The sequence below is a fragment of the Coturnix japonica genome, chromosome 23 (assembly GCF_001577835.2).
Source record: "Coturnix japonica isolate 7356 chromosome 23, Coturnix japonica 2.1, whole genome shotgun sequence".
Lineage (NCBI taxonomy): Eukaryota > Metazoa > Chordata > Aves > Galliformes > Phasianidae > Coturnix > Coturnix japonica.
Window position 1 is genome coordinate 2,880,539 of NC_029538.1, and position 22,972 is coordinate 2,903,510.

The following is a 22,972-nucleotide window of genomic DNA, read 5'->3' on the forward strand; positions in this document are numbered from 1 at the left end:
CCAGCCCAGATTCCCCTCCCTGCTGCATCCTCCATCCCTGTCCCCATGGCATGCTCCAGCAGGCACAGAAGCTGTGACACAAATCCCTGGGTGTAGCACATGGTGGTGATGCTCGCTCTATTCCTGGGTTGATGCAATGTGTTACTGGACCTGGCTGGAAGGCTTTTTTGGCAGGAAGCAGCAGTTAAGGGTTACCACGATCTGGGAGCTTCTCCATCATTTGACTACTATCAGCTCTCAGTCACCCTGTCTTTAACATATGGGGGTTTGTATCTATAGGGTCCCACTGGGGGGCTTTGCTGCTCAGGGACAGGGGAAGAGCCAGCTGAGCTCTGCACTGTGCCTGCTCTGCTTCCATATCCCAACCAGTGGCTTATAAATAAAAAACCCCAACAGCTGCCCATTTGTATTCCACTCACAGCTGCACTCACAGCGTGGCCAGGGTGTGAATGGTGCATTCCTCATCCCCACGCCTCATCACAGAGCGAGCTCTGCACCCTGAAAGCTGCTGTTCCCAGGCTTGGGGCTGAGATCAGGCAGCACAAACACACAGTGGGCTCAGAGCTCTCCATGTGTCCCAGCCCAGCAATGAGTGCTGCTGCTCGAGTGCCGGCTTTGTTCCATGCAAGCTTGCTGCTTGATTTAATTAATTAATGCAAATCGAGACTTGTGTTAAAGCCTCCTTTTAATTACCGTAGCATCTAGCGGAGCGTGATTCTTTTTCCTCCCTTTTTCTTGTGTTTTTAAAGGGAAAGCAAGGCCTGGATGTGCAGCACCCGCCCCACTTCCCAGCCAGCAGAGCTTGGAGCCCTTTGATCGGTGAGTACACGAGTTCACATTGCTCTATTTCTTTCCCATCAACTTCCCTCATCACAGAAGCAAGTTGTTGTCATCACTTCCAGGGCACCTGAAGGGAATAATGGGTGTTTCTTTGTCAGTTTTCACTCTGAAACCCCATTGCAGCTTGCAGCAATGCCCTGCTGGCCCTGCATGGGACAAGAGGTGATCCCTGAATAAGCAGGAAAAGAAAAGGATGCAGGGAAACTGAGGCACTGGAGGTGGAAAAGGGTTGTGTGAGGTATCTCTAGTTTCAGGCTGCCCCAAAGCATAATGGAGGGATCATTTGGGGTCATTTCCTCTGAGTTTGGGAAGCATGGGCTGAGCTCAGCCCCTATGAAATTGGGACCATAGGTGCCCCATAAGCCCTATGCTGGGTTACACGTGGCCTCAGGTTGCCTTTGTCTCCTCAAGTCCACAGCAGCTCTCTAATAATATCCAGCACCCAAGGCCTGGGTTGGGTTTCTGGTTTATTTATTCTTAATTAAATGAAGCACTTAGGTTAGCAGTTGTAAGGTAGGCATGTCTCTCTGGGTATTGATTTTAGAGTACAGCAGCAGTTGGGTTTATTGCATAAAAGACAGCCATGCGTTTTTTCCCCCAGCAAGGCTGCCTTTGTTTGCTTGCTCTCGCAGTTGTAGTGAATGTGCCCGGTCTATTTTTCTTTTAATATAGGTATTGATTGATTAGGAGCTCAAATTAGTGGGGAAAAAAAGGGATCAGACAGCACTGAGCAAATGTTAAGTGTAAGCATTGTTTCCATGCTGAGCAATTCCAGGCAGCCCACAGAGCCAGAGGGATGGGGTGGGAATTAACCTGTTTTGAAGCCAAATTGTTGATGGAGATGGGAGAGAATCACTGATTGTCCTAAAGGGATCTGGAAGCTGAAAGAAGCTCATGGCAGGACTGGAGTGGAAAAGTGCTTTAAGATATATGTGTATGTATATATGGATTTGGTTCACAAAACCAAATAGATAGGAAGGGTTTGTGTTTATGGTGCCTAACACAGATCTCATCCACATACAGCACCGTGATTCTTTATGGGGCGATGCTTCCCTACAATGCCCATTCAAAGGAAAGCACTGTAGGATTTTCCCACCTCTGCAAGAAATAAGTGAAATCCATCACTGTTTGACTCTGCATTGATTTGTAGTTGAATCTGCTTTGATAGCAAGCAGCCTGAGAGCTCTGCATTGAGTATTGATGCAGAGTTTGTTCCTAGTGAAAGCAGGATCGCTTTGGGGTTGCTACCAGCTCATCTGTTTGACACAGGGGAAGTCATGCTCCTTTAAGAGGATTTCCATCCCTCAACTCCTCCCATCACAACACTTCCAAGCTACATTCTGTCGTGAAAGGATGGGAGTATTTTTAACCATATCTCGCTATGGAAGTATTAATAGCACAATGGGCCTTGCTGAGAGAGCTGAAACCATATTTTAAATTCAAGGAACTAATTAGGAACCAGGGATTAATTAGTGCTATCCCCAGCTTTTCTTCCCCTCGCTTCATTTGCAAAGAGCTGAAGCAAATGTCTCTACTGGAATCTTCCATCTCTACTGAATATTTTATGGCTTCTCTATGCACCTCTCTTCCATGTGGTTGTTGAAAACACAGTCTCCTTTGCTCTATCCCACCTGCAATGACTGACTGTCACTTCTGAAATGGAACTCGTGTGTCTCACGTTGGCTCACACACACAAAAACTAGCATAAAACCTTTCACAGGGCTACTCTGCAGCCCCTCAACATGGCTCTCACACCCTCAGCACTGGGATATGCACAGGCATCCTCAAATAGCAAAGTGCTCAGTGCTCCATATGGAAAGATATGTGTGTTGGGAGCAGAAGGAGGAAAGCATAAAGGATGCTGAGAGCAAGGAGAGCAAAGCAAGGTGAGGAGACCTTCAGGACAGCTTTCACTGTACACAGATTGCTCCTATCAGGCAGTTACCATGCAGCCTTTCTCTACCCCTAAGCATAAGTTTCTTTTACTGCTGTCTCCTCTCACAGGTTTGGATTGACTCGGATCAAGCAGAGCATTGGATTTCTAGCTTTACAACATGCTTTATTCTTGTGGTCACCGTTACCAGTCTCAGAAAGTACTTGTTGCTAATATTACTTACAAAGGTGCTTTAAAACAACCTCTAACTAATAAGATGTCAGCCTATCCACCACGTGTGCTTAAGCGTGGCACTTCAATGCTCACAGAGCACGTTTTCTCACTGGAGACTAAATATTTTTGCAAGTTAAAAGAGCTGCCGTGGGCTGAGTTGTCACCTAATTATGTCAGTCTCTTTGTGGAGTATTTTGATAATCACATCAGAGTGGGGGCTCTTTAATCTTTGTGCTACATCTAATCACGTCGCGTCCCAAATCCACATGTACAGGGAGCTCTCTGGATGGGCCCTCAGCTTTGCTTTTGCTCTGAGAGCAGAGTTCAGGTGGTGGAAGGAGTGTGAGTGCTCTGTGCTCTTTTTAAGCTCTTCTTAGTGGTGAGGAGCCTGGGAGATAAACAGGGCTGCAGCCACACAGTGCCAGGCTCGATGGGAGAAGAATCTACATTGAATCCCAGTTAAAGTGTTGATAAACAATAATCAAATGCAACAAAAGCTTTTCACCTCCTTCGTTCTCATTGAGATTTGACACGAATAAATTCCACATAAACAAGCGGGTTCCAAAAATAAAAGCACTCATGCAATGAGGCCAAAAATGAGATCGTCCCCGTGTTCCTCCAGCTGCTGAGAGCTGTTCCTCCTCTTTGTATTGCAGCAGCTCTTGGAGCTCTTGGCTTAAATTGGAGCTGGTGGTGGCAGGTGGCACAAGGAGTCTCTGCATAACTGACATGTAGGAGCTGAGAGCAGATCCCAGTTCTGACTCCCAGTGTGTGTTGCCTCTTATGTGTGAGAGTCCTTATCTGAAATAGAATGTTTTTGGCTGTAAAGCTGATCTGCGGAGGGAGGTAAGTTACATTCAGGTCTTCTTTATCTTTTGGCTTTTTTTTTTGTCTCAGGAGATAAGATGGAAAGCTCAGAAAACAGCCCCAGCGTGACTTAGGGTTGTATCCCAGCCTGCAGCCCTTCTTCAAAGGCTGCAAAGCAATACTTCACCATCATCTCTCTAGGGAGAAACAGTGACTAATGGCAGTAAGGCAGGTACCAAAGGAGAAGCCCAGCACCCAGAAAGCATTACTGCCTTTGGGAAATCCCGAGATCATCCCAGGATAAGCTTCCTAATATTACTGAAAAGCATGAATAATAAAGCATCCAACACTGATCTGTGTAAATAACAGCGAATGATCAAGCAAAACACAAGCTGATGTCATGATTACTTGGCTTCTTTGTCTTCCAGCAGCATTTAATCCAAGCATTTGAGATGCTTCATTGCAAAACAAGCGTGTTGTGTGTGATATCAATATATGTACTGCTGTTATTGAGCCTGGAGTGCTGTGAGTGCACAAGGCATGATCCCAAATGGCCAGGCAGGCAAACCATGTGGGACCTGGGATCCCTACCACCCTCCTAAAGGCCTAATGGTTCTGCTGTATGAAAATGGCTCTTCTTTGATAGAAACCTCTCCCATTTCCAGCAGCCAGGCGGCTGGATGTGGTTTCCATGGAAATAGACGTCAGATCAGTAAAAGGAGAGAGAGGAAAAAAAAAGAAAGAAAGAAAGAAAGCAGGGCAAGTGTTTAAAATAATCCGTGTTTTGAAAGCTTTGGATGTTCCTGTCACAATATTAACCTTCCTGAAGGTAGGATGGTTGGTTTTTCGGTGCAAAATCCTATGCATGAGATGGGTGGGTCCCTCCAAAAGCTCCTTGCTTTGGTATATTGGGTACAAAGGCTGCTGTGCTGGGTTGCCATTAGCAGGTTTGTAGCTATCTGCCTTTATAGTGGCTTCTGGTGTTGGCTGAAGTGGCTGCAGCGTGGCAAGGGATTGCATGGTGGTTATTGTGCATAGCATGCAAAAAGAGACATTGGTGAGCATAGCACTCATCTGATGGTGTTATATGGGAAAAGGAACTCTCATTTTGCAGCCAAGGGTGTCATGTCTCTGTCACGGGTTAACCATGACAGTCTCACAAAGATCAGGGCGGCTTTGCTGCTGGTGTCACCTCTTTAGAGAGCTGTTGTGCTGCTGGCTGACCCCAAAACCACTGCCTGCTCCTATAGGGGCCCTAACAAGGCTGCAGCCTTAAGGTGGCTGTGGTTCTGATGGATCATAGGTGGGCAGTGAGATGATGGAGATCAGTGCTGGCCTGAAAGACCAAGCTAAGAGCCAAGAGCCCCAAGTGACCACCACCCCTATAGCTCCAAGGGGCTGCAGTACTTCAATAGGGGATGAATGGGCAGTACTTCAATAGGGGATCAATAGCGGTAGGTTACATCCCGCATCCACCCGGTGCTCGGCAGACAAAGGGAGTCCTGCATCCCCTCCGGGATCCCTACGAGAGGCAGCACAGCCCATAGGACAACACATAGAGGAGAGGCACGGAGCAATGCGGCCCCATATCCTCCATAGGGCCACGGCCGGACCCCGGTATATAACGGGATACGGAGGATGGGGGCGCGGAACCCCCCCCCCCAATCCCGCGCGGTCGGCACGTGCCGCTGGGCTCGGCCAATAGAGGGGCGGGGCTGGGGGGTCACGTGACTTTGTTTGGCGCTTTTTTGTGCGGTGAGGGAGGGGCCGGAGCGGTAGTGGGAGCGGAGCGGCGGAGCGGGCAGGTGGGTGAGCGGGGATATGGGGGGGGGAGGGGGATGAGGGGTTAAAGGGGGGTTTGGCAGCCGATTTTAGGGCGTTATGATGGGGTTTGGGGACTGAATTAAAGGGCTCGGGGGGGCTGTTGGCTGTGGGGGTCGCGGTGATGCAGTGCGAGGCTGATGGAGGGGCTATAAGGGGGCTGACAGGGCGGCGGCTCCTCAGCCGATGAGGGGAGGGGTCTATAGGGGCTCCTTTGTAGGGTCTCCTCTATGGGGTCTTATTTATGGCGGCTCCTTTTGTCCCTTATCCCCCCTTTCGTCGTGGAGACGAAGAGAGAGAGGCTCAGCTGGAGACAATAGGGGATCGCTATGAGGGAACCGCCCCGATGGCGGCTGAAAGGGGGGGGGGCGAGAAGAAGAAGAAGGGGCGGCCGCCCACCCCCCATCCCGGCTGTCAGCACCCCGCCATTGTCAGCTGGGGAAGGGGCGGCTCCCCTAAAGCCTTTGGGGTCTTTTCCCTGTGGGGTTGATGGGGGGGGGCAGATGGGTGAGGGGGGGCGGCAGTTGGTTGGGTTGGTTATGGGGGGGGGGGGGGGGGGCGTCGGATGGTGCCCGGATGTTGCCGTTGGCTCCGCCCCCCTTTGGAGCCCCCCGCCCGGGCGCGCGCGCGCGCCGCCATGCTCGGCCGTTTGAATTCGGTGCGGTTGAAAGGGGCGGGGCTTCGGCTGCAAAGAAAGGCGCTGATTGGCTGGTGGAGCGGGGCAGCGCCCAATGGGGGGGGGGGGCCAGAAATAGGGGCTGGGGTCGCGCTGATGTGGCTGGGTTTGTGTGTTATAATGGATGTGGGTTGAATCAAAGGGGGAATAACGTTGTGTCTGCTGATGTGACCCATCTGTGTGCCATCAGATCCCAACCAGCAGCCATTCAGATGCAGGTTTCTTTGTTTTCCAGGTCTCTCTAGTTAAAGGTCTCCTGTTGACGGATTGCATCGGTCATGGCTACTTCTGGTATGGAGCACTCAATGCTCTATTCTATTCTATGTGCTTTTCTCTAACACAATTGAGCTGCATTGAATGTGTAATGAATTGCTTTCTCGCCCTGCTTCTCTCCCATCGCTAGGCTGGCTGTTAAAGCATCCCCCCGAGTTACTGTTAGCAGATAGGATGAGGTTCATCTGGCTGCCATCTGCTCAGCTAACAGGGCTGTCATGCAAGCATGTCTCTGTGATCAAAAAGGAAACAGCACAGGGTTGAGGTGTCTGCTCTGAGGTCTTCAAAGAGCAAACGCTGCCTCAATGTGTTTCTATAGGAGCTGTTGTCAGTTCTTGGCTCTTAATGAATAAAACACCTTATTATCAGACTTTTCTCTACAAGGAAGGGAACTTTTTTCCCTATTTGGAGTCTTGCCATGCTAGTTTTTGTGTGGATACATAAGGCTACAATAGCATCAGGTGCTTTAGGATGCGGTATCCAGGAAGAACAGCAGACAGAATTGTCCACTGCCTTTTAAGTAGTGGTGCTGTTGCTTAAAAGGCAGCTATCGGCTCAGATGCAGCTGTCTCCTTAAGCCAGTTTGGTGGCATTGAATTACTGAAGGCTTGCCTGTGTTAGCCAAGTCAATTTCCTGGCTTCAAACCCCACTGAGGGTTGTTGTTGTTGTGTGTGTCCCTAGATATCCAAGTGAAGGAACTGGAAAAGCGTGCCTCTGGGCAGGCGTTTGAGCTGATCCTTGGTCCCCGCTCGAAAGAGGCAGCCCCAGAATTTCCTCTTTCTCCCCCGAAAAAGAAGGATCTGTCATTGGAAGAAATTCAGAAGAAACTGGAAGCAGCAGAAGAGAGACGCAAGGTATGTTTGAAACAAGAGATGTGCAAGCAATGGGATTCTCTTAGATGGAATTTCTTACTGAAGTCAAATCGTTGACAGTTTATTTGTGGTATTACATTGTGAATGTTAATTCAGCTTCGTTAGGAGCTCAGCTTTGTCTTTCCAAAGCTTTATTTCCAAAATGGTTTTGAATGGTCACTTGAAAAGCAGGGGAGGTATTTAGCTGGGAGGGGAAGCTGTATCAAGAAAGAAGCTGCTGTTGAGTTAAATCTATTCTGTTAAGGATTTGCTTTATTCCACCTAATCAAGTGGCGAATCTGTAACTAGAAGCCTCATGAATGCAGTATTTTGAGGTAAGTTCCTGCTCTTCAGGTGTAATTTGGAGTCCTTAGATATGCAGAGACTTGTTAAATGAGGTGCCTCCTGTGTGACCAGAATTGCAATAAGCCACCATTTTGAGATGCAGGAGTGTTCTAGGAGAGTTCTATAAGTGCTGGCATCAAGTATCCTGCTATGGTTTAACCTGGCAGGCAGCTAAGCACCATGCAGTCATTTGCTCATTCCCTCTCTCCCTATTCCCAGTGGGGTAAGAGGGGAGAACTGGACAAGAAACTCAAGTTGAGACTAAAAAAAAACATGAAGATATGAGAAAAGGAAGGGAGAAAGGGTTATAGTTATGGTCATATACAATGTGTGTATCCATATACATATCATATATATATATATATGATATATGAGCAGTTGCTCACCGCCCACTGACTGATGAACTTCTTTAAACTTACTTTCTGCATGATGTCACATAGAATGGAATAGCCATTCTTTGGCCACTTTAGATTGGCTGTTCTGTTCCCTCCCAGCCCCTTTGCTGGCAAGACAGTAGGAGAAGCTAAGGAAACTGAGCTGTCCTTGGCTCTATGTAGCCCTTCTTAGCAACAATTAGAAGCATTTGTACATTATTGTTGCTTCAAATCAAAGCATACCATCATTCCAAACACTACTGAGAAAAACAACTGCGTCTGCTGAAATGAAGACCTTTCTGGGTTGTTTTTACTGGGAAATATCCCCCCTGTCACGACTTGAGTTATGATAGAAATTTGCTTTCCTGTGTGGTTTATAATGGTGAAACGTAAGCTGTGGGGGTGGAGAAAGTACTAGGGAGCTTTGTATTGCATCAGGAAGTTGTGTTGTTCTGAACAGCAGAAAAACCTCTTGTTAGGAACTGCAAGAACCGGGGTTGTAGTTGTCCTCATTCATCCGCTTTTATGTTTGCAATGTGCGTGGTCTGTTTGTAGTCTCACGAAGCAGAAGTCTTGAAGCAGCTCGCTGAGAAACGGGAGCATGAAAAAGAAGTGCTTCAGAAAGCGATCGAAGAGAACAACAACTTCAGCAAAATGGCAGAGGAGAAGCTGACCCACAAAATGGAAGCTAACAAAGAGAACCGTGAGGCACAAATGGCTGCCAAACTGGAACGCTTGAGGGAGAAGGTGGGTGTAGAGTCCTGGTTCTGTCTGGGAGGGAATGTAGCAATAAAGATAGGTAGAGCCAAGTAAATGGCCAAGTGAGGGAGCAGGCAGATAGCATTCAGTGCTATGTGGTATTCTGATTTTGAAACCAGATCATTAAATCCCCAGGAGACTTCAAAGAAACGCTCCTTTTGGGGAGGTGATGGGGTATGTGGGGTGACATTGGGCTGCTTGCTTCCAGGGAGCTTCATTCTGTAGCCTTCTTTATAACCCCTATTAGGAATCCTGCTGTGAGCTGAGGGGTGGGAAGCAAGCTGGGGCTCACTCTGCTGTATACCCTGCCTCTGGGCTTGGGGGGCTGATGTGTCCCTACTCATGTCTTTCAGGATAAGCATATTGAAGAGGTTCGAAAGAACAAAGAAGGCAAAGACCCCGGTGAGGCCGAAAGCAACTGACTTCATTCTGGAAACTGACATTCTCCCCCTCCTCTTAATATCCAAAGACTGTACTGGCCAGTGGTTTTGCTTTTCGGTTTTGTTCTTTTAAGTTTCTAGAAACTGATGTAGAACTGTAAAGTTAGATCCAAACTGTATGCTTTCTTTGGGGACTAGAGGGGAGACCTTACATGTTTCACTTTTTCTAAGGTTGTCTTTCCAGTGTAGCTATCTTGTTGCATCCTTTTCTACTCCAGAGCGCTTGCTGCTGGATTGATGGCTAGTACTGTATCAGCTCTGTAAGACATTTGTGAAAGGAATATGTAGTATACTGTTCCATGCTGAATATCTGTTACACTTCAGAAAATCTGACTGTCCCAGTCTTTTAAAATACTGCTGTAACTGAGTGACTAAATAAAGCTGCACAGTGCTGTTAACATGAGAATGGTTTCTGAACGTGGTGTATAGAGTTGGCTGAGGCCTCCAGCAGGGCGTCCTTCCCCAGCACTGCACAGAAAAGCTCTGTAACAGCACTTTTCCTTACATCTATGGGCAATGCTGCATAACTGGCTCTTCCCTAAAGCGCTTTCATTGTCTCGGTTTTACAATCAGAGCTTTGTTTTGACACCTCAGCAGTTGTCAGCTGTTATTTGTTTTCCTTGAGATGCTTTAGAACCAACCTCCCTTCAGATGCTGATGCTCGGACAAACACATCTTTGTTGCCACATGACTCTGATCTGACCCTTGTGTTTGGTTTTTATTTGGTAAGGGCTTTTTAGAAGATAACTTGTGTTATTGAACTGGGCCTTGTACCACTTCCTGCAGCATCACAGAGCTTTGGTAAAAGCTAAATCCCCCCCTCTATATTGGCATCATGTGCTTTTCAGGAGTGTCTGTATTGTGCTGGTGCTTTAAGAAACCAAGAACCTTCTTTTCCTCTAAGATCACCATCTTAATCACAAGAACTCAATGCTGCTCTGCACTAAAGACAAGACTGCAGTTAGTGTGAGTTTGTCACCCCCTTTTCATTATGAACAATGCCCTGACCTGAAGCAATTGGCTTCTCATAGCAGGGAAGCTCAGCATTGTGCACCTTCTGTCAGGCACAGAGTGGCTGGGCTTTGAGGCCGGTCCCATCCTGCCTTCCCAAAGCTGTGCCCTTGATCTTTAGGGTTTGCTGCTGTGTTTATTCGGGTTTCCTTCACACCTGGATCATCTGGCTCCAAGCTGGTGACAGTTCGATGTTTGGAGCATGGAAAACAAGGTGAGGATTTCTTTTTCTTCAATGGGTTTTAACTGAGTCCTGGGTCATTTGTATCTTTGGGGTTTGCTAATGAGGAAACATTTAGGGAGCTTTTGTATTTCATGCTTAGTGCTTTTGATTGTATTGAACTTGTACTTAACTAGCCAAAAATGGGGGGTGTGGGGTAAGGCTTCAGCTGAAACAAAAGTTGGCCAGTACAGTGAAATAAAGCCAATGGTGACAGGTGGGATGGCTGAGATGTGTGTGAAGGCTGGTATCATAGATAACAGCTTAAAACAGGCTGTGTCTGCCAGCTGCAATGGGGAATGGGGCAGGTTTAGTGGGGTTTAGAGGCCCATGTTACTGCAGTGGAAGCAATTTGTGTGCAAATCCACCTGCAGGAGCGTGCAATGAGTTCCATGTGGAGACAAGCTCGAAGCAGTGAGTGTATCCTTACTGCCTTGTAGAGGCTTTAAGTCATCTCTGAATCACTTGCTATGTTTAAGATCATAGCAATGAAATCAGCTCTTGAGCTTAATGTCTTCATCTGCTGCCTGAACAAAACCCAAGTACCCCTAATGCTGGAAGCCCCCCCCCCCCCTTCCTTTAGGGGGAGGAGAGAAGGATGACAGCGCTGCCAAAACCCAACTGGCACTAAGAAAGCAAAGGCTTTGAAAACCCGAGTTTCTGCCTTGCCAAAAGCTGTCAGATGCAAAGATGAAGGAACAGAAGGGCCCAACTTAGTTCTTTCCTTCTGCTGCGAGTGGAAATGGAGCTTAACTCCTTAGAGAGGGGTTCTGAGATGGGAGTGAAGTGAGTACTGAGGGAGGAGGAGGAAAATTGCTTTTGTGCTTAGGCAGGAAAGTGGCTTAAAAATGACTGCAACGAGCTCATAGACCGAGTTACAAAAACGATGGAGCCTTATTCTGGGAGGCAATGGAGGTACAGGGTTGGATTAATGGTAAATAAGGGAATGATACAAGGCTTTCCGATAGGCGGAGGCCGAGGGCTGCTCTATCGCTGCTCCCTGCGATGCCCTCCCCGCGGGGCGGCGGCGTTTCCCGGTGGGGCGGAGCTGGTTCGACCGCTACGGAGCCTCCGTCGGAAAAGGAGCCGCTGGGGGAGCTCAGCAGGTGAGGGTGGGCGGCTGGGAAGGGGAAGGGAGGACAAGGGTTGGGATGGGGGGGACCCTTGAGGGGTCGTGGGGAGCTGGGCTGTGCTGCGGGGATGCTGAACGCCGTCTGTGCGGTGGATAAAGGCTGAGGCTGCATCCCATCCCATCCGGAGGGTGTTGCTGGGGGCAAGAAAAACTCCGAAGGAAATAACAGGCGTTAAAGGCAGCTTTGCTGACATCTCACGGGTGTGTGGGGGCTGTTATTCCGAGCTTAAGCCGGGTTAATGATTGCTGGCACAGTGCAAAACTTGCTCTGCTCATAGCGAACATTGCTTCGGGTTTTGCAGCCAGAAAGAGCTTTGCTTAATTAAATCCTGCTCTGACAAGTGTCAGAGCCTGCACCATGTCCCGGTGTCTTTCCTGCCCCCTGCTCTGAGCACGCATTTCCCCTGGCAGCTCCTAAGGGCTCTTTGCAGCATAACTGTCAAGCTGAAGCCATTTCCCCATACGCAGACACAAGGATGAGCTCTTTGTGCGACACCAGGGCTTTGTTTGGAAAGATTTTGGAAAGATTTGGTCAAATCAGCCTCACCCGGGCAGTTCTGTTTTTGCTAACAGCAAAAGCTGTTTGAGATCAGCAGGTCTGTGAGCATGGAAGGTTGGCTTTCCCTGGGCACCTTGCCCGTGTCATAGGAGGTCAAGCAAGGACAAGGGTCAACCTGTGCCGGTGGCTGCTGTTGGTGCAGTGCCTCGGTCACCGGGCAAGGTGGGGAAATAACATTGAAGAGGGAAGCCAAGCAGTAAACAACTGATTTTGTTTGCATTTCTGCTCCCCAGCTTCAAGCAGGCCTGAGTTCTGAACCTATCTGCTCCATTCTGATGAGGAAATTCTAGAGGTGGGTTTGTTGTTTCTGTCGTTTCTTGTTTATAAACCCAGTCCCATTCCCTCCCCCTCCTATTTCCAAACTTTGAAGAGCTTTTCCTGGCTGAGCTGTACTTGAAGTGACTGAAGTTGGCAGGAGTTGAGGCTTAAAGCAGCACCGGAGCTGGGTTGGTTTCTTCCCAACTTGTCTGAGCAAGAGTGGGTAACGGGTGGGGTGGGGGATCACCTGGAGCAAATTCCATTCAGTTCTGAAGGCTGCCATGGAAAGGCAAAACAAGCTGGGGAGGCTGCCTTTATCTCAGTGGGGACAGCAGCTGCAATAATGTAAATATGGAAAGCTTGCTCACAGAGATTACGCTGCTGGACATCAGTGATGCAACCGGACAAACTCAGGCTGCACTGTCTTTGTGGGAAGCCACATGGAAAATATGGAGCTGGGAAATGATGGTGAGAACTCAGAGCAGCTCACTCACACGTCCTGTTTCTGATGTCACAGTTATTTGTGCACTCAGGAGGATGCAGCTTGGGAACACAGATACTGCAGGCAACCAGCAAGGGAAAGTTGGGGCTGTTGCTGGAGGGGGAAGTTGTTAGAACACTCTAAACTGCAGGGAGGGAGTGAGATGAACTTCTCTAGGAGCCAGTATGCCCTGGAGGGTTAATTACCTGCTCTTCCAGCTGCTGTCACCTGTATGGAATAGGGCACACCGGTGGCACTTGTGAAGCATCCATTCCCATTCCTTCATATTGCTGTTTTTAGTCATTTAGTGATAATGAGGCCACTCTTTAGTCATGCAGGATTTTATATATTAGAGGGGGGAAAAAAAAACCACATTCAGGCAGTTTCTATTGCTGACTTTAGTAAAGTTGTCCTTTTGTCCCAAGGTTCTTTTGAGCAACGAGAGCTGTGCTGTGCCTGTGCCATGGCAGCGATGGTGGCAGAGAAGCTCAGCCGCCTCTTCATCAACGTGCGCCAGGTCCCACAACTGCTGGCCCCCCCAGTGCCCACCACTGTCAGCAGCTCCGAGGTGCCAAGGGTCTTCTGGAAGCCTTACATCCACACCGGCTACCGGCCTGTGCACCAGACCTGGCGTTATTATTTCTTCACGCTCTTCCAACAACACAATGAAGCCATCAATGTGTGGACCCACCTGGTGGCCACGCTGATCCTGCTGCTGCGCTTCCAGCAGCTCTCCCACAGGGTGGATTTTGGGCAGGACCCCCATGCCCAGCCTCTCCTCATCATCATCACAGCATCCATCACCTACCTGACGTTCAGCACGCTCGCTCACCTCCTGCAAGCCAAGTCTGAATTCTGGCACTACAGCTTCTTCTTCATGGACTATGTGGGGGTGGCCATCTATCAGTATGGCAGTGCGTTGGTGCACTACTACTATGCCATCGAGCCCAGCTGGCATGAGAGGATCCGGGGCTTCTTTATGCCTACAGCTGCACTGCTGGCCTGGCTGTCGTGTGCAGGCTCCTGCTATGCCAAGTTTCGCTACCATCAGACAGCGTGGCTGCTGAGCCGGCTGTGCCAGGAGGCACCATCAGGCCTGGCCTACCTGCTGGACATCAGCCCTGTTGTGCACCGCATCTACACAGCATCACCTGCAGGGCACACAGACCCAGCCCTGCTGTACCACAAGTGCCAGGTGCTGTTCTTTCTCATCGGTGCCTTTTTTTTCTCCCATCCTTACCCAGAGAAGTTTCTCCCTGGGAAATGCTATTTCTTTGGGCAAAGCCATCAGATCTTTCATGTCTTCTTGGTGCTTTGCACCTTGGCACAGATTGAGGCTGTGGTGCTGGATTATGAGTCCAGGCGGCACATCTACTCCTCGCTGCAGGGTGACCTGGCTCAGCACTTCTCTGCCCTGTGTGTGCTCACTGTGACCTGCTCCGTGCTCACGGCTGCATACATGGCACGGAAGGTGAGGGACAAGCTGAGCTTCAAAGAAGACTGAGATTTGGGGCAGAGTAAGGGATGCAATGGCCAAAGGATGCTCTGAGGAGAGGAAGGAAGCGCTTTGCGGACTGTCACTTGGCACTGCTCTCTCCAGGAAGGGAGAATAAGAGCTGCTCTTCATGCTTTTTAATTCAGAATTAATCCCATCGTATTCATGCAATAGTGCACTGGTTTAGTTCCTATATCTGAATAAACAGATAGAACGGTTTGTCATTGTGGTGCAGCCTGGTCTCTGCTGTGCCCTGTGTGGTTTGTTCCAGGGGTCCCCAAAGCTGTCCCCTCCATCACATCAGCAGCAGTGGGGCTGCATTCCTTTTACCTGCAGATGGGACATTGCATGGCCTCTCCCAGCCCTGCCCTGCTTTGCATCTCTGTGTGTTTCCAGGAAGGCTGTGTGGAGCAGTGTGTTGCAGTGCAGGTGAACAATGAGCACTGCTCCCCTAGTTGAAGATGTTATCTAGCAGGACACTGTCCAGCTGCTCAGATAAGAGCTGCCTTTGCTAAATCCTTGCTTCTTTTCCCAATCCCCTGCTTTGTTTAGTAGCAGAGCCACAACTGCTGCCCTCTGGCTCCAGCACTCAATGCCAAGCAGTGCTGTGCCAACCAGCTTTTGTCTGAAGATGTTGAGGCACGTCAGGTTGGTATTTCTTGGCAATCAAATGTCGCCTCCTTTCATCTGCAAAATACCCAGGCCAAGAAGTCCTGAATGTTATTGAGCTGTCTCAGCACAAAGCACGTTAGTGTGGAACGTTGAGTACCCTACTGCCTTGCAAAGAGCTTTTTACAAAGGAGAAAGGAACTTGTGCAGGAATGAAGGGTGTCCAAACCAAAAACCACCTTAACCCTCCAAGTAATGCCAGGGCATCCTCAAATAGTGCTTGGGAAAGCGGGTCCACCAGTCTGCACCTACTGGGATGGGATATCATACTGGGATGGGATATACTGCATGGGATATCGTAGCAATAACAATAGATCCCATACACCAGCACTGAGAATGGTGCAATATCAGCACTGCGTCTCTGTACAGTGCTCTGCAATCCACCTCCTAACGCAGTACTGCTCCATTTTGCAGTCATGGGCAATGCTAAGTGGTGTGATTGTCCGAATTTGTCAGTATTGTAGTTCATCCTTTGTGACCCTGATGCAACCATGGAAACAGAACTATCAGAGTGAGCCTGCGCTATGCTGACAGCCCATGCCTGATGCCTGTGATCTCGTTATCCAGTTGGTCGTTGTGGGTCAGACAAATCGAGTAGGGAATCAAAATCAATTCTGCACATGAAGTGCATGTTGCTGATGAGTAGGAATGAAAAGGCCTTGGGAGGATGTTTCCCTGATCAAAGGAACTTCAGGGAGTTTGACCTAAGAATACCCAATTTAGTAGTTAGATAAAGGATAAGGTTATTTTACAGCAAAACGAACTATGGTAAAAGTGAATGGTGTGACATCTTGACCTGAAAGAAAGCAGTGCTCTGTCCTGGCACTGCTAAATGCTGAGTATTGGTGTGACAGCCCATGTAAAGAGTTATAGCTGCAAAGTACCTGCACTAAAGCACAGAACAGCACATCACTACCATGGAGCTGTCAGGGGATACTTCTAATGCTTCCTCTAACACCAAACAGAGCTTCAGCATCTTTGCATAGGTTGGGATCCATCTGTGGACTGCATGGATGGATGAAGATCCCTCAGTGGCAGCAGGATGATGCCCCAGTGTTGCTAACTGGAGAGCACTGGTGGCACAGCCGGAGCAATCGAGTGCTTCTCTCACTGCCACCCAGCTGTGAAATCGGACGTGACCTATCGACTGATCCTCAGACCGAAATGAAAAGGTATCGATGGGATCTTTGGAGCTGCTGTAGAGGAAGCGCATTCATCCTATGCAGGACACTTGTGTTGGTGATGCACTTTAGCAGGGCACTGATCAGAGAAACCTAAAGGAGCGTTTAGTGCCATGTCTCAGCCTCATGCTGGGCTGCTATGGACCCAGCCAGCCCTTCCACATCTCTGCTTATGCTGGGAAGTTCCAACACAGCAGATGTGCCTCTGTCCTTTTGGGGGTGCAGCAAAGGTGAAAGGAAACATAACTGGAAGGAAGCTCAAGCAATGGATTTTTCATTTCTAGCTTTTCTTTAAATATGTCCCCCCCGCATCCCCCTAAATATTAATTTGCTCACAGTTGGACTGTGCTCGGAGCTGCAGCAGACGGACCAACACATTGATTTTCTCCTCCCTCCATCCCCAGCAAATATAAATTCAAGTGTGCAGAGCCTGCACTCCACCAATTGCTCCGGTGGGGACATCAACAGTTCAACACACGGATGGAAGATGTCAGGGCTTGTCAGTGGACACCATAGAGCTTAATGTTACACATTTTCTGTAAAGAAAGGTATGTTTTGTTTCTAATGTGCTGTTTATCTTAGTTTGTTTCTCTTTTATGATGTCTGACACCTCTTTGTCTGCCAGTTTGAAAGTGTATTTTCGTGTTTAATTGTGGTCTTAATGTAACATTTCCTCTGTAGTCAGAGGCAGAGCAGCCACAAGAATTTAACATCCATTTACTTCCTTAACATTCTTGTTTTACAGCACGAAAACTAATCACATTTGAACTGAAAACTCTGTGTCAAATGACCTATATGCTAAAAAATCAGATTATGCTGCTTTTAATGTGATTGAAGTCCAAACAAAGTAACGTTATATCTACAGACAGAACCGTTTATGAAGCCAGCAGATAATTTTTTGCACAAGTCATTCATTTTCTCATAGGCTCGTGGGCAAAGGTAGCAGCACTTGGTGCTTGGATACTGTTCTGTACTTCAAACAGAGGTGTCATGAAGCAGAACTGGACTGGTGACGGGGGGTTGTTTATTTGCTTAGCACTAGGGGACAGGAAGTATTTTCTCTGTTTGCCTGCAGATACCTTCTCAGGTATCCTACAGATAAATATCCCACTGTCACAGTGGCATCTATTGGATGATGGGGAAGCAGATCCCTGCATGTCCAGTCCTGCTGTGAGGCAGGCACTGTATTTTCACTGACTCAGATGCATTGGGGGTGCTGCATACCTCATAGTTACATCCTTGCCTGAGTGTCTATTAGTGATAAATTAGACACAGGTGGACAACTTTGCCTCATAGCTGAGGAATAATAATGCCTACAGTGCCAACGAGTAGTGTCATGTTGCAATTGACACCGTGTGATGGTGTCATCCGTTTTATAATGAAGGGCTGCAGCTTTTACAGTTATCTGATGCTTGCTCTCTCATACGTTCCAGTGTTAAGATGGCACAATAACCATGGGAGACTGGAATTTCCTTGGAGGCATTCTGGAGGAGGTTCACATTCACTCCACTATTATTGGCAAGATTTGGCTAACCATCCTCTTCGTGTTCCGAATGCTTGTCCTTGGAGTGGCCACTGAGGACGTCTGGAATGATGAACAGTCAGAATTTATCTGCAACACAGAGCAACCTGGCTGCAGCAATATATGCTATGATGAGGCCTTCCCCATCTCTCTCATAAGATACTGGGTCTTGCAAGTTATCTTTGTGTCTTCTCCTTCTTTGGTGTATATGGGTCATGCCTTATACAGACTAAGAGCCTTAGAGAAAGAGAGACAGAAGAAGAAAGTTCAGGTGAGAGTGGAACTTGAAAGCACTGAATTAGAAATGACAGAATACAGGAGAAGGCTGGAGAGGGAACTCCGGCAGCTGGACCAAAGGAAGCTGAACAAAGCACCCCTACGAGGTTCATTGCTCTGCACTTACGTGATACATATTTTCACCAGGTCTGCAGTGGAAGTTGGTTTCATGATTGGGCAGTATCTGCTTTACGGGTTTCGCCTGGATCCCCTTTATAAATGTCACAGAGATCCATGTCCAAATGTAGTCGACTGCTTTGTATCACGACCAACTGAAAAGACAGTATTCATCCTATTCATGCAGTCAATAGCGACCGTATCATTGCTTTTAAATGTCTTGGAGATTATCCACCTTGGATTCCGTAAGATTAAAATAGGTCTGTGTGGGCAGGAGGAAAACAAGGATGATCGTGGGAATTTCTATACAAACAAATGCAAGAAATACTCAGTGATACCCCGCTCTTCTCTGGGAATATCTGCAACTCCTCCAAAAACTCTCCCTTCTGTACTTGGTGGTTATGCCTTTTTAATGGAGAAGCAAACAGACACTGCCATCTACCCAGCCTTAAACTCTGCTCCCATCTTCCAGCCCATTCAAAACAACCACGCAGAAAACAGAGGCAATTACACCCAGCACAACCAGGAAAACAAACTGCCCAAGAAAAGGCCAGCTACGAATGCTTTAGCTGGTCAGACTCCGAATGCCAGCACAGAGTGCAGGGAAGGTTTGCTGGGCAGACCTGCGACTGAAAGGAGGAACTCGCAGAAAGAAGCTGATCAGAAACACCTCCTTGCTGGTACTCAGAATGCAGATACAGCTTCGAGAAGCTTTGCTGAGATGCTGTCGCAGCCTCCCCTGCAGCCTTTTCCTGTTGCCAGCCTCAGAAGACAGCACGGAATCATCTCCTCCTGGAACTGCTGCACAGCAGCTGAGAGTGTTGGATCCTCCACAAACTCCCTTACAAAGAGCAGCAGCAGGAGACGGAGCAGCCTCAGTGCAAGCCAACTGCCCCCCAAAGCTGACACCCGGCACCCCAGCCGCCCCAACACCCCTGATTCAGCAGGGGAGGCCAGCACTGGCTCCAAGCAGAGCAGGGGCTGTGGCAGCCCCCAACCACTGCCCTTATCAGGGCGGCTGTCGCTGTCAAGCAGTGCAAGCAGCCGGAGAGCCCCCACCGACCTGCAGATATAGCATGGCTGCCCAAGCACTGTGCTTGGGTAACTGCTGGGCTTTGTGATAAGAGCAGCCCAGGAGCAGCTTCCTCATTCAGCTTTAACCAGTTCTTCCGCAGAGGTTAAGATAGAAGCTCAGCCCTTTGCTTTTAGCTCAGTAACTTCTTGCTTCGCTGGCGATGGAGGGATGGCTTCAACCTCTGTGCCAATCTTCTGCATTAACCTTCCAGCTAAGGAGAACATATACATCATATACACCATATACATAATATACACCATATACATAATATACACCATACACAACATATACATCATATACACCATATACATCATTTACATCATATATACATCATATACAACATATACATCATATACATCATTTACACCATATACATCATATACATCATATAAATCCACATACAAAGCCACACAGGAGGAGAAGCTGGGATTACAATAGCTGGTAATATGTAAGCAATAAACATAAAAGAACAAATTACAGTCTCAGAATCTATTGTATGGAGACCAGTAAATGAAATGAGGTGGAAGATCCATTCACTGCAGGTGTTTCTCCAGCAGCTGCTGTTTGTGTTCTCAGTGTGTGTGCGTTCAGCTCTGTGTAGATGTAGGGTTGGACATTTTGGATATATTTAGGTGCTATTATGCTCATTTAACCCCATGCTGTGTATGTGAATACCCCATTTGCATTTGACACCTCTATAGCAAAAAACGTGTTGACTTCACAGCTTAAAGAGCAAAGAGACAGCACTGAGGGGCTCGTATGTAGCAGCTCAAGAGTCTGGAAGGTTAGAAAGGAACCCAAAGGGCAGATATAGGGCTCTGAATGGGTTCTTATTGCCAGCCATATAGACCAACATATCTATATAGATACAGGTATAGATACAGGGCCAGGCCGAAGCCTGCAAGCACCGCGCATGCGCAAACCTCCCACAACCGGAAGGCCTAGTCGCAGAGATAGAGACCGGGACTTCCGGTTGGGTCGCCATGCCAACGGTAGGAAGCCGGGGCCGCCATATAAGAGGCGGGCGGTGGCGGTGCGGGCGTTGCGGGGTTAGATGGCGCACCACAAGGTAGGGGCTGCGGGCCCGAGAGGGTGGAGGGGCCTTCCTTATAACCCCCCAAACCCTTGGTGGTGGGGAGGGGTCGAGCTGTGTGTAGGTAGGGATGTGCCGGTGCTCTGACAGTGTGGGCGTCCTCCTTCAGGCCGCGGATTCGAAGAGGGAGCAGTTTCGGCGCTACCTGGAGAAGTCGGGGGTGTTGGATACGCTCACTAAGGGTAAGGAGGATTGAAGGCCTGTATGGGTTGGGTTGGGGCCGAGCAATGGGAATGTGCTGTGCCAGCCCCCTAATACTGGGGTTTAATGGAGGTGTCTGTGCTTATCTGGATAGGAAAGAAAAGCACGTTGAAAGCTCAACGTATTTATCTCTTTCTTATGGCTCACTGTGCTTTAAATGATTGCTAAGGGGTATGATTTAGTGTAGGGTTGTTTTAGGGTTCTGGTTAGGCTGTGGTTGGGCTTGATGATCTTTGAGGTCTTTTCCAATCTGCATAATTCTATGATCCCTTTGTGCTCTCAAGATCCTTTCAACATGGTGTTATATTCCTACTTAATAAAGCACGTTGCTTATGGGGTGTAGCAGCTGTGAGGGGTGTGCTCTGTGCTCAGCCCAGGTGTGTTGGAGCCCTTTGATTTCCTCTGGCTGTGGCTGTGCTGTTGCAATGTGGAAGCAAAACAAATCTTCCAAGCCCTGCAGCAAGCAAGTTTGGCTTCTAACTTTAAGTGTTTAGCTTAAAACTGTGCAGTTTGTGTGGCTGAAAATGGGAGGGAGGCGCTTAAGCTCCTTGAGAAGCATTTATCAAAGCAGAATGGTGGGGTGTGTGTGTGTTATGTCATTCATTTTGTGCTCCATAATCACAGAATGACCCGGGTTGGAAGGGACCTCAAGGATCATGTAGTTCCAACCCCCCTGCCTGGCAGGGCCACCAAACATACACCTTTACTAGATCAGGTTGCCCAGGAGACCCCATAGAGACCCCATAGATCAGGTTGCCCATGGCCCCGTCCAACCTGGCCTTGAACACCTCCAAGGACGGGGCATCCACAACCTCCCTGTGCAGCCTGTTCCAGGGCCTAACCACTCTCCTAGTGAAGAACTTCCCCCTAACATCCAACCTAAATCTTCCCTCTTTTAACTTAAAACCATTTCCCCGTGTCCTGATATTGTCAGCCCTATCGTCCCCTGTGGGTCAAAGAAATCCCTTCTGCCCACCCATTGAAGTATAGGATGCTCTGTTTCACCTTGTGCATGACTAAGATACTATGATGATGATCTCTGTCCTTAACATGAAGGATATAGGTGAGAATCTTGAACATGCTGTGAGCTTGGTGTGCAACTTGTATTTATTCTGTCTGCTGTATGTGTTTTGGAAACTAGAGTTGCATGGATGTCTTATAATGGTTGTTCGTCTTGTATTTGCAGTGTTAGTGGCCTTATATGAAGAGCCAGAGAAACCAAGCAGCGCACTGGAGTATCCTTTCTGTCCTCTATGGGTTGGTTCTTGCTGTTATAAGCAGCCTGTTGAGCTGAGGAAATACTTAACATCACAATATCAGCTTTTTGAAGCATCACCTGGGAGCTTCAGCTCCTGAGAGTCCAGAAATGGAGGCGCTTCGTATGGAACTGGTAGAGCTGAAGGAGAAATACGAAGCTGTGCTGGAAGAGAATGAGAAACTGAAATCCAAAGTAAAAGTCTATTTAGTGTTCAAGTCTTTTTAGTATTCCTAAGTACTTCTGTGTTTGATAAGGGTGCTTTGGCACTTATAATACAGCTAACTTTCACTGCCATAACTGATTATGATGTTATAGGGTTTGGCCTTGGGAATATTATCTCATTCCTTGCCTATATGTAGCTTCTGATGGAAGACTTGTATTCTGAAATGCAGTTTTTGCTAACAAAATAAGTAAATTAAGGGATAGTGGGAAACTCCATCTCATCATTCAGTCCCATTTGTTATCTGATAATGTGTATATGGTTCCATAAGAGCTTTGTAAAGCAGGGCTGGGGGGAAGCTAATGCTTTTCTATTCAGGCATTCCAAAGCAGGAGGGGAAATAGTGTTAGTTATTGAGGCCTGGCATGGGTCTGTGGCTGGGTTTTACCACAGGAGGTCACCCTTTACCCCTATGGAACATTAACATCCAACTCTGCTGCTCCTGTGTCTTTTAAGATGCCCCATCTAACTGATTGCCTCTCTTTAAATCCACAGCTGGCTCAATATGAACCACCTGAAGAAGAGAAGCGTGATGAATAACAGTAGTTTCTCCTTTCGTACCTTGGCTTTATTAATAAAGGGCTTATTGTGAACCGCACTCCTGCTTCTTCTATGTGAGTGCTGTGTGTCTCTGTGGGTATCTCAACTATAAGGACAAGCAGGGGGTGTGCAGCTCTATTTGTGGTCAGTCATTTTACTTCCGTGTGTGTAGGAAGGAGCTGAAAGAGGAAATAACACAGTGTAAGAGTTTCAAAGGCAAAACAACCCCCAACTCTATTGCAGGAGGTAAATTAGAGTGTATAGCATGTGTGTGCAGGCTGAGAAGGGGCTGATCTATGTATATATGGGGCTCCATATATCGGCTCGGCCCCATGTCCCCACCCTCGCCGTCATATGACCGGAGCGTCTC

At 48.1% G+C, this 22,972-nt stretch overlaps 4 protein-coding genes across 8 annotated transcripts; all 4 read left to right on the plus strand.

Annotated features, from left to right (window-relative positions):
• The first annotated feature begins 4,537 nt into the window (after positions 1–4,537).
• On the plus strand, positions 4,538–9,697 carry STMN1 (stathmin 1). Of its 2 annotated transcripts, none has more exons than XM_032448919.1 (5): positions 4,538–4,583; positions 6,487–6,542; positions 7,207–7,379; positions 8,651–8,842; positions 9,208–9,697. In XM_032448919.1, exons 2-5 carry the CDS (start codon positions 6,530–6,532, stop codon positions 9,274–9,276), a joined length of 447 nt encoding a protein of 148 aa, XP_032304810.1. In that variant the 5' UTR covers positions 4,538–4,583; positions 6,487–6,529; the 3' UTR covers positions 9,277–9,697. The 2 variants fall into 2 exon arrangements, with proteins under 2 accessions (XP_032304810.1, XP_015739028.1); XM_015883542.2 differs by lacking the exon at positions 4,538–4,583 and adding an exon at positions 5,468–5,559.
• A 106-nt stretch (positions 9,698–9,803) lies between these two features.
• PAQR7 (progestin and adipoQ receptor family member 7) lies at positions 9,804–14,669 on the plus strand. Of its 2 annotated transcripts, XM_015883541.1 has the most exons (5): positions 9,804–10,260; positions 10,427–10,519; positions 11,494–11,631; positions 12,450–12,508; positions 13,381–14,669. In XM_015883541.1, the coding sequence occupies exon 5, from the start codon at positions 13,419–13,421 to the stop codon at positions 14,457–14,459; it is 1,041 nt and encodes a 346-aa protein (XP_015739027.1). In that variant the 5' UTR covers positions 9,804–10,260; positions 10,427–10,519; positions 11,494–11,631; positions 12,450–12,508; positions 13,381–13,418; the 3' UTR covers positions 14,460–14,669. The 2 variants fall into 2 exon arrangements, with proteins under 2 accessions (XP_015739027.1, NP_001310153.2); NM_001323224.2 differs by lacking the exons at positions 9,804–10,260; positions 10,427–10,519 and having other exon boundaries at positions 11,547–11,631.
• An 80-nt stretch (positions 14,670–14,749) lies between these two features.
• GJA9 (gap junction protein alpha 9) lies at positions 14,750–19,598 on the plus strand. 3 transcript variants are annotated; one of them, XM_015883533.2, is made up of 3 exons: positions 14,750–16,291; positions 16,705–16,848; positions 17,734–19,598. In XM_015883533.2, the coding sequence occupies exon 3, from the start codon at positions 17,755–17,757 to the stop codon at positions 19,288–19,290; it is 1,536 nt and encodes a 511-aa protein (XP_015739019.1). In that variant the 5' UTR covers positions 14,750–16,291; positions 16,705–16,848; positions 17,734–17,754; the 3' UTR covers positions 19,291–19,598. The 3 variants fall into 3 exon arrangements, with proteins under 3 accessions (XP_015739019.1, XP_015739020.1, XP_032304806.1); XM_015883534.2 differs by having other exon boundaries at positions 14,750–15,713; positions 16,106–16,848; XM_032448915.1 differs by having other exon boundaries at positions 14,750–16,848.
• Positions 19,599–20,250: 652 nt separating this feature from the next.
• MYCBP (MYC binding protein) lies at positions 20,251–22,660 on the plus strand. Its single transcript, XM_015883543.2, has 5 exons — positions 20,251–20,359; positions 20,493–20,565; positions 21,771–21,819; positions 21,905–22,034; positions 22,558–22,660. The coding sequence occupies exons 1-5, from the start codon at positions 20,345–20,347 to the stop codon at positions 22,600–22,602; spliced, it is 312 nt and encodes a 103-aa protein (XP_015739029.1). The 5' UTR covers positions 20,251–20,344; the 3' UTR covers positions 22,603–22,660.
• Positions 22,661–22,972: the final 312 nt, after the last annotated feature.